The sequence below is a fragment of the Ceratocystis lukuohia genome (genome assembly GCF_044167205.1).
Source record: "Ceratocystis lukuohia strain C4212 chromosome Unknown Supercontig6_pilon, whole genome shotgun sequence".
Classification (NCBI taxonomy): Eukaryota; Fungi; Ascomycota; class Sordariomycetes; order Microascales; family Ceratocystidaceae; genus Ceratocystis; species Ceratocystis lukuohia.
In genome coordinates, this window is record NW_027263525.1 from 2,239,610 (window position 1) to 2,255,592 (window position 15,983).

The 15,983-nt window shown below is 48.5% G+C and overlaps 4 protein-coding genes across 4 annotated transcripts; 3 read left to right on the forward strand and 1 right to left on the reverse strand.

Annotated features, from left to right (window-relative positions):
* Window positions 1-816: 816 nt before the first annotated feature.
* Window positions 817-2,868, forward strand: HOO65_060536 (RNA polymerase I-specific transcription initiation factor rrn3; the record flags this gene model as incomplete). Its single annotated transcript, XM_071001156.1, has 1 exon — window positions 817-2,868. One exon carries the CDS (start codon window positions 817-819, stop codon window positions 2,866-2,868), a length of 2,052 nt encoding a protein of 683 aa, XP_070857886.1.
* Window positions 2,869-6,839: 3,971 nt separating this feature from the next.
* On the forward strand, window positions 6,840-8,149 carry HOO65_060537 (uncharacterized protein; the record flags this gene model as incomplete). Its single annotated transcript, XM_071003915.1, has 2 exons — window positions 6,840-7,537; window positions 7,762-8,149. 2 exons carry the CDS (start codon window positions 6,840-6,842, stop codon window positions 8,147-8,149), a joined length of 1,086 nt encoding a protein of 361 aa, XP_070857887.1.
* Window positions 8,150-11,126: 2,977 nt separating this feature from the next.
* HOO65_060538 (1-phosphatidylinositol phosphodiesterase) lies at window positions 11,127-12,203 on the reverse strand (the record flags this gene model as incomplete). Its single annotated transcript, XM_071001157.1, has 1 exon — window positions 11,127-12,203. One exon carries the CDS (start codon window positions 12,201-12,203, stop codon window positions 11,127-11,129), a length of 1,077 nt encoding a protein of 358 aa, XP_070857888.1.
* Window positions 12,204-14,283: 2,080 nt separating this feature from the next.
* Window positions 14,284-15,974, forward strand: HOO65_060539 (uncharacterized protein; the record flags this gene model as incomplete). Its single annotated transcript, XM_071003830.1, has 3 exons — window positions 14,284-14,745; window positions 14,819-15,238; window positions 15,345-15,974. The coding sequence occupies 3 exons, from the start codon at window positions 14,284-14,286 to the stop codon at window positions 15,972-15,974; spliced, it is 1,512 nt and encodes a 503-aa protein (XP_070857889.1).
* Between the last annotated feature and the right edge of the window lie 9 nt (window positions 15,975-15,983).

Here is a 15,983-nt window from a genome sequence, read left to right on the forward strand (position 1 = left end):
GAGCTGGAAGCTATGTCTTTATTCTGCCCTCCTATAATATAGGATAGCCCAATCAAGTGCCCGCGTGGTGGGCCTTCGCTCAGCACAAGGCAGAGGAGCGGATTCGGGAGGTGCACAAATGTTTATTTTAACTATAATACATAGTCTGGTATTTGTGCGTGTTGTCTATGAAGCTGCAATAAAACTTTGTTGTAATCACTCCCTACGCTATCAGCTATAGTAGCAGGCAAGGCATTGCATTGCCCTTGGGGCTCGTAGTCTTTTAGAAAAAAAAAAAAAAAAAGAGACAAGGCGCTAGCAGCTAGTGCCAGCTGCCATCAGCTCTATATGTCCCCACAAAAAAACTCTGCTGGCCCGTCACCTGCCTGACCCCATTTTTTTGCCCGGCAGCGGAAATCCCATGATTTCTCATATTCTCATGGACATTTTCTTCCTTCCCAAACCAATCCTTACTCCTCCAGCGTTCGCATGCAGAGTTTTTTTTTTCCTTCCTTCCTTTTTTATTTTTTTTTTTTTTTCTTCCTCTTATCGTTGAATTTTCTTTCTTCCAGCAAACAGGCGAACCATCTCTTTGTCTGCCCTATGAGCTGATCGTTAACTCCCTAGTTGTACTTCTAGAGATTAGTCGTGCTGCCACTGACTGGCTTTTTGGGCTTTGTTTTCTTCTCCCTTAACTGCTGCCTCTACTCCCAACCCGACCCATGGTCTAGCTGATACTGCTTGTATCTGTGGCCGGCCCCCCCAAGGACAATCTTAAACTCCTTTCCACTTCCTCTCGGTCTCCTTCATCGTTTCCCTTTCGATATGTTTGCCACAATGTCGACACCCATCTCTGGGGCTAGAATACCCAACCCTAAATCTACGCCTTCCCGCTCCATTCTGCGACAAACCCACTCGACCCTTCCTACTCTGAAACGCCCTCGGTCGGGCAGTGACTTGTCCAAGCCCGACGAGCCGGCTGCAGTCTCCAGCCCAACGAAACGCCGTAAGGTCGAGTTCAGCGATGCCCCTAACGAGGTGCATAGCATTGGAAAACGCACGCTTATGGAGTTTAAGCTAGAGGTTCAGCGCTCTCTTGAACAACATTCCCGTGGCGACAGTGAAGGCTACCTCGTCCTAAAAGAATACTTTGCCAATGACCGCCTCTACGCCGATAGCGACAACGATAATGCTTTGAAACCTCACGAGCTGCGCGGCTACGTCATTGCCCTGGCTAGCTTTACTCCAGTGCTGAAACAAAATGCCTACGAGAGTCTGGTCACAGCCATTCTCAGATGTACGTGGGTTGGCCGCGATGAAAGCTTCATCAACGCCTTCATTGACTTTCTCGCAGCGCTCATTACCGTCAAGGGCTCATATATGATAGAGGTTTTGGACATGATTGTCTCCAAGTTTTCTGATGTGCGGCGCTCAAGCTGGTCAGTTCCTGGCTTCCCGAAAATCGACTGTGCCACTATGCATGGCCGTCTCCATATCGCTCTACAGCGCCTTCTCAGGATGTTTCCGGGAGCGCAAGGTGCTTTGCGCAGCATCATCAAGAGCTGCTTCCCGTCGGTAGACGAAACGAAGCGAGCCTATTCGACCTATCTGCAAAACATACTACGCATTAAGGAGTATGCGCCCGCACTGGGGCCATACGTTTTAGATTTGATTGTCAAGCAAATGGTTGACATTGACGTTGAAATGCAGGCTGATCTAGATGACTTGGACGGCCCTATGGCCGTTGCTTTGCAAGGAGTGTTTAGCGAACCACGTGATGAAGAAGATCTTGATGATGATAGCGATGCAGAGTCTGTAGCCAGTGATGACTCGGATGTCGATGAAGACATCGCTAAAGCGCGTGCCGTTCGTGACCAAGTTGAGAAGCTGGACACGGCCATGGAAACCATGTTCCTCTTTTACGACGAGATATTGTCCATTTCTGACGTTAAGACTGCGGAACAAATTACAAATGATTACATGAAGACGCTTCTTAGCGAGTTTAGTGGCATTATTCTGCAGACTCGGAAATCCCGACACACGCAGTTTTTGCTATTCCATTTTGTACAACAGTCAGAAAACACCATGATGCAGTTCATAGACACTTGTGAGGCCATTGCCTTCCGCTCCAATTCGCCAGCTGCTCTAAAAGATTATGCTGTCTGCTATCTTGCCAGCTTCGTGGCCCGTGCCGGCCGCCTCCCTGATGAAGTGATCCGTGGCGCCTTCCACCGCCTTCTTTCTCAACTTGAACGCCTACGTCTGGCGTACCAGCCGACATGTCGCTCGCCCGATCTACGACGCTACTATTCGTACTATGCTGTCTGCCAGGCCGTCCTGTATGTGTGGTGCTTCCGGTGGCAAAGTCTTATTGAGGCGGTGCCGGACTTTGTCGATCCAGAAGACCCATCGTCATACGTTGGCCAGGCGCTAGATTGGGGCCATGAGCTACGCTCAGTAATGCAGAACAACTTGTTCGGCCCACTGAACCCACTCAAAGTGTGCGCTCCGGGCATTGTCGAGGAGTTTGCCAAGCTAGCACACAAGCTTAACCTAGCGTACGTCTACCCGCTGCTGGAGACTAACAAGCGCATCCACCTTGGCCAGTACATGCAGCGGTCATATTCGGCGGGTGGCGGTGCTCTGCGCGACACCAAGGCCGAGACGATTGGCGATGAGAGCATGTTGCAGCTTGAGCAGTATTTCCCTTTTGACCCGTACCAGTTGCCGCAGAGCAAACGGTGGATCGAGGGCGAGTATCTCTCGTGGCGGACGATTCCGGGGATCAACGGTGACGATAGCGACGATGACAGCAGCGAGGACGATGATGACGATGATGTGCTGATTGAGGAAGAGGACGAGACGGACAGTGACGAAGACGACAAATAGTGGCTCTCTTCATGACCATCGCGTTTATTTTTTTTTCCCCTTTTCCTTGCCTTTCATTTTCTCTGTCATTCCTCCATATTTCTTTCTTTTTATCATCTTTTTTTCCCATGTGCCTAGACCACACCGAAGATCAGGCGTCTTTTTTTATTTTTTCTGCGTTACGCAGCTTTGCGTCTTTTTTTGCATATTTTTTTGCTTTCCTGCCCAGAAGTTTCTGTCCTTTTCTAGCATATATTGAGGGAGACAAGGGGAATAGGAAATCCCCCCTCGGTTCGGTTCTTTGATGGGAGACGACTTTTTTCTTGTTTTTTTTTTTTTCTTTGTCCTTTTGCTTCTTTCTTGTGCTGGGGGCTCCGGCGTTGTCTCGCGGTTTCATTTTGGTGTTAGTGTTTCGTACTGTATGATTTTGCATTTGTTATCTTTTGCCTCCAGAAACTGGTCCATGGAATAAAACTATCACATCTTGGCATTTGCATTTATCTAGCCTAACAAGCCTCTCCTAGTAAGCAAGTACATGGCTGTGTTGGCAGCATACTGAACCTATCGGAGAGCGCGATCCCAGCCTAATGCATGGCTGGCATTCTCTGTGGTGGCGGAGAAAATAGCCGCCCTGGGGATTGAGTGCAGGGCCTAAGGTGGAGAGCTGTATGTATGTATGATGAGGATCCGGGTAAACGCCGGCTATGAGATTGGCTGCTCACTAACACCCTATTGTCTGGCGAATTCTCGTGCAACCCTGCAGCAAAGGTACATGCCAATATATATACATTGATGATTCTAGAATTTCAGACGAAGCTTGTTGACGCGAGAGCAAGAAACCAGTGAGAAACACGGCCTACACAAGCTTCTACCAGTGGCTGGCTGTCTTTTGGCGGTGATGCAGCGCAGCCCAATGTAGACTCTGAAACAACAGCGCTGTAGGCACATCCTCTTCATCCTCTTTCCAGAACACGAACAGGACTACCCTACCTAGCCAGGGAGGGAGGGGCTTTTGTGAGTAATCAAGATGTAAAAAGGAGACTTGGTTTGCGGGGGGGGGGGGGGGGCATCATCCCCAGTTGATTATTTGTTGGCCTTTTTAGTCCGTTTGGAAGCAAAGTCAGGACAATGCGATTTTCCCCCCTCTTTGACGTGCTTATTGTACACAACCAGCACAGCAGAGCACAGCAGCGCACAGCAGAACACAGCAGAACACAGCAGAAGACATCATCTCCGCACCTCAGTCTCCAGGAGCTGGCCGTGGTTTGGCCCTAGTTTGGCCCAATGTGATAAGCATAATAGGCGAAAAAAAAAACAAGAAGAAACGAAAAGGGGCCTAAAACAACAGCCAAACAACCAACCAAAACAAGTTTCTGTAGCACAAGATGCCGTATTAGACGGGAGTAGGTGTAGACATGTCGTGGCTCTGGCTTTGATTGGCTCTAGCCCGTCATGCATCGTGACTAAAGAAAATCACCAACTTACCCACTAAACACCCACATGGCAGCACCTGGAGGAGACGCGCTCCTTCTGTTTCTCCTCGATAACGCCACTTTTCACGCTCAAGCCATTCGACCTGGCGCCACAGCAGCGCACCACATTTGGAGGCTTCGGGTTGGCTCCACATAGGACCTTTTAGACTGTGGGGATCTTGGTATCTCCGTCCCTTTGTAGTATTTGCAACTATACATCACCAACAGCGCCCACATCCACCACCAACACAAAGCCCACGGTTGTTTCACTCTTGCGCCCATGGCGTTATTCTTGCACTCGCTCATTTTCCATCTTTCGTTTTTTTGATTCTCAATTTCCGATTTTCGATTTTCGATTTTCGACTGTCGACTGTCGATTTGCAATTTGCAAGTTTTACTTACACATCAACCAGCCCACATCTCGCTATGCCTCCTCTTCCTCCCCTTGATTGGCCTCTCCTCACAACCCTGCCGTCCAATCATATTTGCGTCTTCGTCTTTGCCAACCAACTGTGTGTCAGTCAAGCCAAATGCCAACTTGTTCTAGAACGGCTTTGCCGTTCCGGCTTTGCCTGTTCTATTTATTCGCCATTGTCTGTCGCTGATTCGCTGCCGGCCCCTGCTTCCCAAGCTCTATGCTCCTAGTCCAAATGCTGCTGCTGTCTACCCCAGGGCTCCATGTCTCCTGCTTTGGTGTGCCATACCAGGGTGGGGCTTGTCCTGGTGCTATTAGTCTTCTATAGCACAATAAATTGCCTGGATCAATGAGACAATTGATGTCGTATGCAACACGTTGTAGGATGTGCCAGCTGAAATCACGAGAGCTCAGCTACAGGTCGTGGACTAGCACGGCTGCCGGCCCCATCGCTTCTCTTCGTCCTGCTCGGCCAAAAATAGTGTTGGCTTATTTATGTCAAGGCAGCTAAAACTCTCTGACGTCTGGCAGCTGGCAGGCAGTAGATGCTCTAGACACTCCACGTGCGTCTCATTCGCCCTACATTTGACAGGCCGCACCGCTCACCACATTTGCACCCTATCTCGGGCTTTGGATACACCCCTCTGTCGGCAAGCGTATTATTCTGGTTTTGTTGCCAACATGGCCCGATCCATAAGCGAAGCGTTCCTACTCCCATCCCAGGATCCTGTCTGTAGAAGACCACACATACACGCACATTCACTTCTCCCAGAATTCTAACCTGGCTGCTGGGAGGACCTCATCTATTGTAATGTCACTTTGCCAACTTCAGACCAGAAATTAAACGATCATGTCCAACACTCAGCCAGGCTTAAACAGACCCTTCCGCTGTGCTCTAAGTGGTCCAGTCCAGATACTGCACTGCATATGTACGTGGTGGTGGACAGGACAGGGGACAAGGGGCCTCCAAGTAATCAAGTCTTTTGAGTTGCCTGTTTCTATCAATGCTCACGCACTCTGCTTCCTCTGAGGCCTTTGCGGCGAAGTGACAAGACCGCTTTTTAAGACCTGATTCCAAAACCGCCCCGACTCAATCACCGGTCAACCTGTTAAAGAGCATCTATTCAAAATCGTGCCCAAGGCAGAAAAAATAAAACAACCAATCCCATCAGCGAACTCGCTTACAGAGGAAAGTCTTAGTATATGTCTAATTCCTTCCAGTACAATCTTATTCCAACTATAGCAAAGTTAGCCCATCTAAGATTCCAAGACGCACATACTATCTACATACAAATGCCTATACACCCGTGCAGAGATGTACCGGCGGGGCTATTCAAAACGGCCAATGCCCTGTCACACCCCCTCCTGCTCTTTCCCCGGCTGTGCTCACCGTCTACACTCAAGACTTACTCAGCAGATAACTTGACCAATTTGTTGCCACGATGTTGGTGTTGTGGATTTTATCGTTGGTTCTGTTCACCCCTTATTCGGCAAATGATTGGAGCGAAATATATCCGGCCCTCAATCTAGTGCCTGGGTGCACCTTCTCGAGCGAAGTCCACACACAGAATGATTCAAGCTCCGCTGCCATGCTCCGGTTGTCTGGATACCCGGGATCTTGGTAATTGGTCCTTGGATGTGCACTGCGTGACTGAGTTCTAGGCAGGCATGTGCAGTTGGCAAATAGGTAGATGTCTACCTACGGACAGCGCCCGTATATAATGCTCGCTGTCTTCCGGCTTGGACTACATCGAGAAGATTCTTTTGGATCGCATCTCTCAGAGCCTTCTTCTCTGCCTCTTCCTCACTCCCACAGCTTAACAAGTCTTCCCGCTTGCTGCTGCTCCTTCCATCTCTGCTTCTACCGACATCCTCATTGGCTTTCTTTTCTATCCTCTGCTTGCCACTGGTACCTTCTAGGCCTTCTCTCTGGACTCTGTTGTAGTCTATTCTTTCTTCTCCATTTCTTTCTGCTTCTTTTGTACACACACGCACTCAGCTGTACAATCCTACACGCCTACATTGGCCAAGATCTTTGTTCTCCCAACCAACCAGTAAAATACAAGCCCATTCCCTGCTCTGATTTGGAATCGCCGTCATCCATCATGCCTAGACCTCGGAAGCACGCTAGCAAAGATGCGCCAAGCTCCGAGAGCTACCAACGCCGCCGTGAACAGATTCGTGCTGCCCAGACTCGCCACCGCCGCCGGGCTACCGAGCTTCGGGAGCAGCTTGAGAAATGGCGGTCTACCATGCAGAGCCGTCTCATTATGGATGGCTCAGCCCAGTCAGACATCCGGGGCCAGAACGAGATCATGTGGGAAATTCTGACCGAGTCGATCATGGCTGACGGCTGGGATCGTGTCAACATTAGCTCGCTCCCGCCCGATCAACGTGAATATCTTCTCCAGCGTGTCAACCACCGTTCACAGGAGACTGGTTACTATCCTCCCAGTCCGAACTTTGACGCCAACTACCATCAGCCTAGCACCAGCTCCGCACTGTCCTTGGAGTCTCTTTTATATTCGTTCCATCCGCAGCAGAACCAGGGCCAGGCTGGCCAGTTTCAGCTGCTTCAGCCCGATTCTTCGTACCAGATGCCGCATATACACTCTGACCACCAGCTAGCCAATGACCTTCTACCCTCTATGGGGCATGCGGAAATGGGCGCTGGCTATCATTCGAGTGGTGTTGTGGGTGCTGCAGGAAGACTCTGTTACCATGCTTCGCGGGGCATGTCAGGTTGCCCGCTAGCTAATCTAGGCCATGAGCAGCTTGCCTCTGCTCACCGGTTTGTTGAACTGTAAGTCATGCCTAGCCTGTTTGGGATTATTGATTCCACATTGCCGCCCCCCGCCCCCCCCCCCCTTGTCCCAGATCTCGCTATTCTTACGGCTTCTTCTACGCCTACCAGCTTTGCTTCCAGAACTGTGACATTAGTATTTTCCTCTTTCTCTTAATACCAACTATCAGCGCATCTCTTATTTTCAATCCTTCATTTGTCTAACCATGACACAACTGGTCTAGTCTTCGTGGAATGTGCTCCAGGGGCGCCTCTTTCCATCCTTCTATGGCCATATCGTCGTATGGCGGACCGTCCAGCTACGAGGACCACTACGGTTCTCTGTCTTCCATGGACTATAGACACCACGCCATATCTGCTGTCACTGGAGAAATCGACCTATGCAACGAGCACTCTGCCGATGATACCGCTAACACGAACCCCGATACCCTTACGCCTGTCCAGGCCCTCTTCTTCCTGCTCCGTCGTGCTCACCCCGACTACTATCTCGTGTCAGCAGCCAACCTCGACTCACTCGGCGCCATCTGTTCTCGTCTCGTTTCGTGCGTCCCTGGCTTGGGCGCCGTGGTTTCTAGAGTAGACTTTGACAACGCAATAAACAGTCTGCTATAACAGAAGAGAGGGAGGGGTAGGGGAAAGGACAGCAGCTGTTTACGTGCGGGGCTGGGGCCACGCAATACACACCCATACCGGCTTAGCTCTGAGACTGCTGTAGCTGCTGTAGGCTGCTGTAGGCTGCTGTAGACTGCTTTTTTTGGTTTATTTCTTTTTTCTTCTGGTGCATTGTACAGTATCATTTTGGAGATTGATTCCACATCACTTGCAGCACTGATTTCCCTGTTATTTTTTTTTCTAGTTTTATGCAACGTTAGTTTTGATAGTAGCACAATTTGACCTTTATAAGCGACCTGCAAGAGTGACCCTACACCCTGACTTTGTGCTTGAGACATATATATCTTTTTTTTCTTTTCTTTTTTTCTTTTTCTCTTGTTGGCACCAAGACATAACACTTGCTATGCATGCTAGCATACTGGACTGGTCACGTTTTCCAACCGCCGCTTGATAATCCTTGGTCTATAAACAAGTCGTTTTTGCACCTGTAATGGTATCTATGTATCTATTGACAGGGCAGGGGGAGATCAGGAAGCCTGGTATCCTTGTTCTGCAAATAACCATGGTCAACAAGCGCCATCTTCCTGACGCCCAAACCCCTCCATTTCACTTGAAGTGAGCAGAGGCCAAGGCATGTTGGGAGGAGTGAGAGCTGGCGGCCATGCAAACAGGTCCAAGATGAGGGCCAACGCCGAGTGGCAGGATGCCAATTTTGATTTATAGACGAGCCCCCCCCCCCCCCTTGGAGAGACCAGTGCAGTTAGTTAGTTAGTTAGTATCTTGGTGTCCATCCATTTACGCGATATCCATTGAGAATGCCACCAATATTCACGGGTGTGACGGTGTTGTATGCATCCCTTTCTATCCAACAGCAGCATATATTACGAATAACACGTGATCGCGTAGCCACACGACCATGCTATCAATCCTGCTGTGACGTAGATATTATTTTGCGTATTTTCGGCGGGTTTCAATCATATCCTATAACATCATTAATATTATACAATGAGTTTCCGGCTTACCTTCTAAATCTAGCATCGTTTGATGCTGCTTTTAGCAGCCCCGACCGCCCACCAAATAGGCGGCACCCTTTCTCCAGACTGTCGGGGAGGCGTGTGTGTCTTTGAAGGGCCTGAATTTCTGCTCCTCGCTGAAACTTCGAGACTGCGGCTTTGTGTCTTGTGCCATGGGACGGAGTCGCAGAGTCGCAAGTATAAGTAGGGTATGGTCCTCGGGCCTCCGTCAGCGACCACCAACCACGCTCTCTCTACTGCTTCCTAGGTTGTTGTCCACCCGGAAGCTGGCTTCTTCATGTGAGCTCTGTCCCATCGGGAATGATGGCAATTGTAGCTTAGTTATGCTGATACAGAATAGCTACAAGGGAGTGGAGGCTTTAAAGAAATGAAACAGTGAGTCCACATAATGATGCTATAAAAATACAAAGGCAAGCCTCCCGTTGTCGACAAGAAGTGGCCGTGCCGTGTCTTGCATCACATACAACAAGCAAAAGAAGAGGAGCGAATGACCAAGAAATCAGCAATATTCACGGCAAGGGATAAGCTTTTACTTCAAGACGGCTACCAAATGCGATAGCCGCAGGGGCCTGAAGACCCTCTCTAGCAACCGGTGAGTCGCTGTCGCCATCGGAAATGGTGGCCCAGATTCTGAATTCCGAGTTTTGTCCAGCCAGAACCTACATGAATCCAACGCCTTCAACACCAATGAATCGTCCCACTCCCTAAAGACTTGAGCCGCCTATGCGACCTGCCTAGTTACACCGAGCGTTCGCATGGTGGATGGATGGGTTCAGGCGTTCTTCCAGTAAAGCTAGCAACCATGGTGTCATCATAACGTTCCAATTCGTCATGGAACTGTAGACGCAAAAGCATTATGGCTTATCTCTCCAAGTACTTCAATAATACTGCGGTGGGCTGACTACCCACGACCGATTTTCTTCACCTTCATACTCCAGATCCGCTTGATTAAGCATGCCGCAACCCCATAAGAGAGATGGTACTGACCTAATAGCCCAGGCAGTTGTGTTTGCGAGATTCCCCCTCCCACCTCTTTTAAATGAAACATCATGCCCATGTCGGGGGTATTCAAGAATTGTAGTCTAACCACAGTATTTGCACCAAAGAGTCAGCCCGGTTGGTAACAACATAAGTGGTGTCGAAGTCCAAATAGAAGGTTTGCTAACATGCATCAGCAAATCCCCTTGTGAAAAGCTAAGAGTGAGCTTTTCACCTGTGTGCCTGTGTCTTTCCTCACCACCAGCATGCTAAACAGCTTAGCTTAACGCTTGCACTCAGAGATACATGTACGGTCCATGCAGTCAGTGACAGAACTGGTAGCTAGCTTAAGGGACCTCCAGCTGGCCGCATCAGGGGCTCACACTTATAATACTATCGAAGCTGTAGAGCACCAAGTCAGAACTACTACCAAGTCAGAAAGGCAACATCTCATGTCCTAGTAGTCAGTAACTCATCCTATAGATTTCTGCGCCCAAGGCTGATCAACGAAAGGCCCATGCACAACGTTGAAATCCCGGCTACGCCATTTGAGGGCGGTGCTTCTTTGCTAGCTGTTCCAATGTAGGCATGTCTCTTTGAGCTTCATGCTATATTGGCAGTAACAATACATTGCTTCTTGAGTTGTCTCCATCCGTGTTACTTCTCTGGCTTGCGTAGAGCCTGCGCATAGCTTGCGCCTGGCGCCATGCTAATGGAACAAACAGGATGATGGAGGAAGATACAGGCGCAAGCACAGGAACCCAAGAATAAGGACTACCACAGATGACACATTCAAGCTGAAGGTCCAGCTAGACTTCAAAGGAAACATATCTTAGAGTGACAATGGGGTTCTTTTCATAGTAACATATTTTTTTATCTATTTGTACTGCAATCTTTGCTACTTATTCAACATCAACTTCACCATTTGCTTATGTATCATGGACCTAGATTCGTAACGCGACCTCCTAATACTGGGTAGAGCTGGGGTTAGAGTTGGCGTTGGAACCAGAGTAGTCGGAGGGTGGAGGGGGCTGGCTGTAGCCCTCCTCGACAGTGGGAATAGTTTCGTAAAACTTGTTGAACTTCAGGATCTGCTCAACAAGATTCTTGCCAGGGAAGTCCATAGAAATAACTCCAAGACGAATTCTCTTGAATCCAAAGAAGAAATCATTAGAATCGCCTCTCTTGGCCGCCTTCAGGAAGTTGCCAAGACGGCCATTCATGCCAGGATCGGCCTTATCGCCAACGGCAATTTTAATGGGCTTGGAACCAACACTAACAGTCATGTCAGTGATGTAGAGCGTCTCGGCGCTCTTTTCAGCAAGACCTTCAATGTGCTTCTTGACGGTGTGCCATTTAGCTCCCACCAACAGATTGCCAACTCCAAACTTGAAGTGGTGGTTAGAGATAAGAGAAGAGCTCCAGGGGAAGCCGAAAATGCCGCTGGGCTTACTGTCAAAGTCCTGCAAGATAAAAAGCTTGCCGCGGATATCTTTAAGAGTCGGGAGAGTAGTGCTTGCAGGATTGCCTAGATTGTAGACATACTTGGAAGCACGCTCGCCAATAGGAGTTCCAGGGCTCAAGTATTCGCGCAGCAACTCCGTGAAGGACCGGGACCTGTTAAGCCAGCTGCTCTTCTGGATGCGTATGATGACAGCTTCACGGCAGTGTTCATCGAGGAAGTTATAAATGGTGGTCAAGACCTCCTCGAAATTGTAGCCAGTATTGGTGTTTCCGTGGTATACGAACAGGTTCTTATCGGTATTCTGTAGGGTGATGTCGATGTATCTGATGCCACCAGTAAGCTGCTGAGCCAAATGCGTGTTCTGGCTCTTCAGGAAGCTGTTGTCTAGTTTGTCCGTCATGGAATTATGGGTGCCAGGGATAGACAGACTTGACAGAGGCGTGTCGTCCTTGATGTTGGCCATCCAGTCAGCGTACTGGCCGGAGCCGACATCAAGCGACCAAGAGTCAACATTTTCGGAGTCCTGGGCATAGGTGAAGGCTAGAGAAGCCAGAGTTGCTAAGACAGAAAAGCGCATATTGATAACAGAGTGAAAGCAAGTGCTAGTACTATACAGGCTGAATGAAAGATAGGTAGCAGGTGGAAGAAAAGAAGGAAGAAGACTAGAAAGAAGAGAAGAAAGAAGACGAGAAAAAGGACAAGAAAGAAGAGAAGAAAGAAGCTAAGAAAGAAGACAAGAAAGAAGAGAAGAAAGAAGCTAAGAAAGAAGATGATTGGTGAAGATGTGTTGATGAGGGAGAAAGGAAATGTACAGCTTCGGACAGCGGGCATGCCATCATATTAATAGTCGGGATCTGGTCCGGCTTTGCCAGCCTCACCACGCTGAAGTCTAAAATCCAGTGACAGTCATCATGATAGTCTAGCGGTATGCCCAAGAAACCTTCGTTCGGTAGGCTAGAGCCAGAACGATGCTGTTGTCGCTCCTCTCTTTCTATCTCCGGGCAATAATGAACAAACCGCCTATGTTTAGCTGGCATGAATCCTTGGAATATCTCGAAAACTCTAAAAACATGGTGTAGCTGTCATTATTAGTGCATGTTGTTTCTAGTTTTTTTTCATGCTACGGCACATGCATATCCCAGAGCGAAAACATATTTACTAGGAACTCGGCTAGCTAGCCCCCTCCCCGGTTGTTTATTTATGCCTCCATCCTTCGTAGCTACGCCCAAGCCAGGACCTCCCACAAAACGTCATGTTAGTCATACATGAAGACTTGGTAACGGTTGTCTGTCTATTCATACACAGCATGGAACTACGCCCTGGCCATAGCTTAGGGTGATGTTCATGTGGCTTTTTTTCTTCTTTCCTGCCTCAGATTTCTGTATGTGCGCTTGCTATCCCTTGACTTGCACCCTTTGTGCCTTTTTGTCTTCTTTTCTGCCAAACTATGACACTACAGTTGTTGGGCGTAGGCCTTTTCTAGGCAAGAGACTATCTAAAGCCAGCGTAGCTCGCGATCCAGTCGAACACTTTTGTGGCCCTTGCTACTTTGAATATTTAAACTGCCAAGTGCTCGCTAAAACATCTCAAGTCCATAGAAGCTTCCAAGTAGTTTAGTTTCTTTATTTCTTCAGCCTGCAAACACATTGCCGTGTTGTGGGCAGTCTTGTGACATATGCCAACACTTAAACTTAGGGGGGTCCAATCAAATTAATCTTGAGAAAAATGCAACCTTGATTTGTAAGTGGAGCCACTATTTTTAGTAAGAAAATACGTAGTAGGGGTAGTTACTCTCGCCTGGAATGATGCTAATTTTAGTCAACTGAGGCCCAGTAGAACAACTCGCTTGATGTTTATCACGTTCTAGCATGCTAAACTTCCTATTTGCACTCCTAACAATGGAAGACAGGGCTGGCTCTAGCAAAAGCCATCCATCCATACCTTGGTAACACTGCCAGAGAATTGTCCCATGCAAATGTTTTGGCTAGATCCTTGACATGTCTGGTATTTCACTATGATCTCTTTGCATCAGATGTGGGTGGTCTCCCATGCAAGGCAGTGTACCTGTCCTTCAGCGAGAACGTCAAGGTCAGAGTCCTCTGTCCACCCACAAATACAGTGGCCATCAATGTGCGCCTTGCCTATCCTATCCTTTTTGGGGCAATCTATGCCTCTCTTCCCAAGGCCTCAGTCCAAGAGCTCTGTTTTGATCAAGACAGCCTAAACACAAAGCAGATGCGCAATTTGATGACAGCAAGCTCAGGTGGTCGAATGCCACTGTATCTTCACACAGCAATGCACATCTTATGAGAGTTAGTCAAACAGGTGTTTAGAAGGACTTGTCCTGCTATAGGTAATGCTCAAAAAATGTTGAAACTCTGTGATGCAGGAGGCCGGCCACCATGATATGCCCAGGGACCGACCAGAATATCTGTCAGTTTTTACAACACCTGTAATCTAGCACTTTCTAATCAAGTAGTATATGACTCATAGTGTGCCTATCTACTATATAACTGAGTAAGCCTTGATCTAACTTCTGATATATATATGGCCTGATGGGTGAGCTTAGATTAATCACCACTACCTTCTCCATCAACCAGGGTGATCTCTGAACAATACTCAAATTTCTTAGTCTACCTCTTTCTGGGCATCTCAAAATGGCTCGCTTTCATGCTGAAGACTTACAGGCACACATGGAGTTACTTCGCCCTGAAGGGCATTCCGAGGAGGTCCATGATGTTGTCACAACCCCCCTCTTCACTGAACAAGTCGGGAAATCTCTTCTCAATTCCCACAAAGGAAAATCTGGCCCTGAGGGGAAAGCCCTTCCCCAATATGGGCTTCTAGGCTGCGATATCTCGACTGAGAGAGAGCCTGAAGAACCAGCCCGGTTGTTTTACAACGTTGCGGCTCCTTCCAGCGTTTTTATATGCGGAAGCCAGGGCTCTGGAAAAAGCCATACCTTAGCGACGCTTTTAGAGAACTGTCTCGTTCAATCTGCAGCAAATGTTTTGACTAGGCCTTTGGCAGGCCTAGTGTTTCACTATGATCTCTTGGCATCGGATTCGGGCGGTCTCCCATGTGAGGCAGCGTACCTGTCCTCCAACGAGAACGTCAAGGTCAGAGTACTCTGCCCGCCTACAAACACGGCGGTTATCAAGGTTCACCTCACCTATCCTATCCTTTTTGAAGCAAAGAATATCGCTAACGCCCCTCAAGAAGATATATGCCTCCCTTCCCAAAGTCTCTGTCCAGGAGCTTCGTTTCAGTCAAGACAACCTAAACACAAAGCGGATGCTCAATTTGATGGTAGCAAGCTCAGGCGGCCGAATGCCCCTATATCTTCATACTGTCATGCGCATCTTGCGAGAATTGAGAATCAGTCAACAGCAACGAGGAGGGGCTTTTAACTACCAAGAATTTAAGGATGCAATAAAAGCTCAACCCCTTACCAAAGAGCAGTCCGCCCCCCTCCAGCAGCGGCTGGAAACCTTGGAAAGCTTTATGGTGAAGCAAGACACGCGCAAGACATATATGACAAGAAAATACGAAACAGCAAATTCAACATTCCACTCAGTCAAAGACCAGGGGGCTATTGATTGGACATCTGTTGTAAGTCTTTTCAAATTCTTGTTCTGCCCCCAGCTAACCGTCTATATTCTAGGGCGGCCAACTGACTATTATCGACCTGTCCTGTCCATGTGTAACAGCTGAACAGGCTTGCTCTCTGTTCGACATATGTCTCAGTCTCTTCCTAGAGCAAAATACAGACCTGGGACGAGTGATTGCACTTGATGAATCCCACAAGTACATGAACGAGACAGATGAAAGTAAAGTCTTCACGGAATCTCTTTTATCTGCGATCCGCTTACAGCGCCACAACGGCACTCGCATCATAATATCCACGCAAGAGCCTACGGTATCACCCAATCTCTTAGACCTTTGCTCCATCACCATTGTTCATCGGTTCACATCCCCAGTTTGGTTTCAGGTTCTCCGTCGCCATTTAGCTGGTGCTTTTGAAACTGGCAGTTATCATGAATCAGGGGCAAGTGACAGCGACCTGCCCACGTCAGAGGAAAGCCAGCAGGTTTTGTCAGCTTCGAAGCGATATCAGGCACCACCAAGTCCTGAATTCTTCTCGAATATTGTGCAGCTCCGTACAGGTCAAGCGTTTCTATTCGCTCCAAGCGGCATGGTAAATGCTACAGCAAGGGGCCAGTCAGAGACTCCAGCAGTGGCAACCCAGGCTGATTGGCAGCCGGTATTTCTTGGACATGGTATCATGAAGGTACGAATTCGTAACCGCATCACCGTCGATGGAGGAAAGAGCATCATAGCCCAATGAGTTAAATAG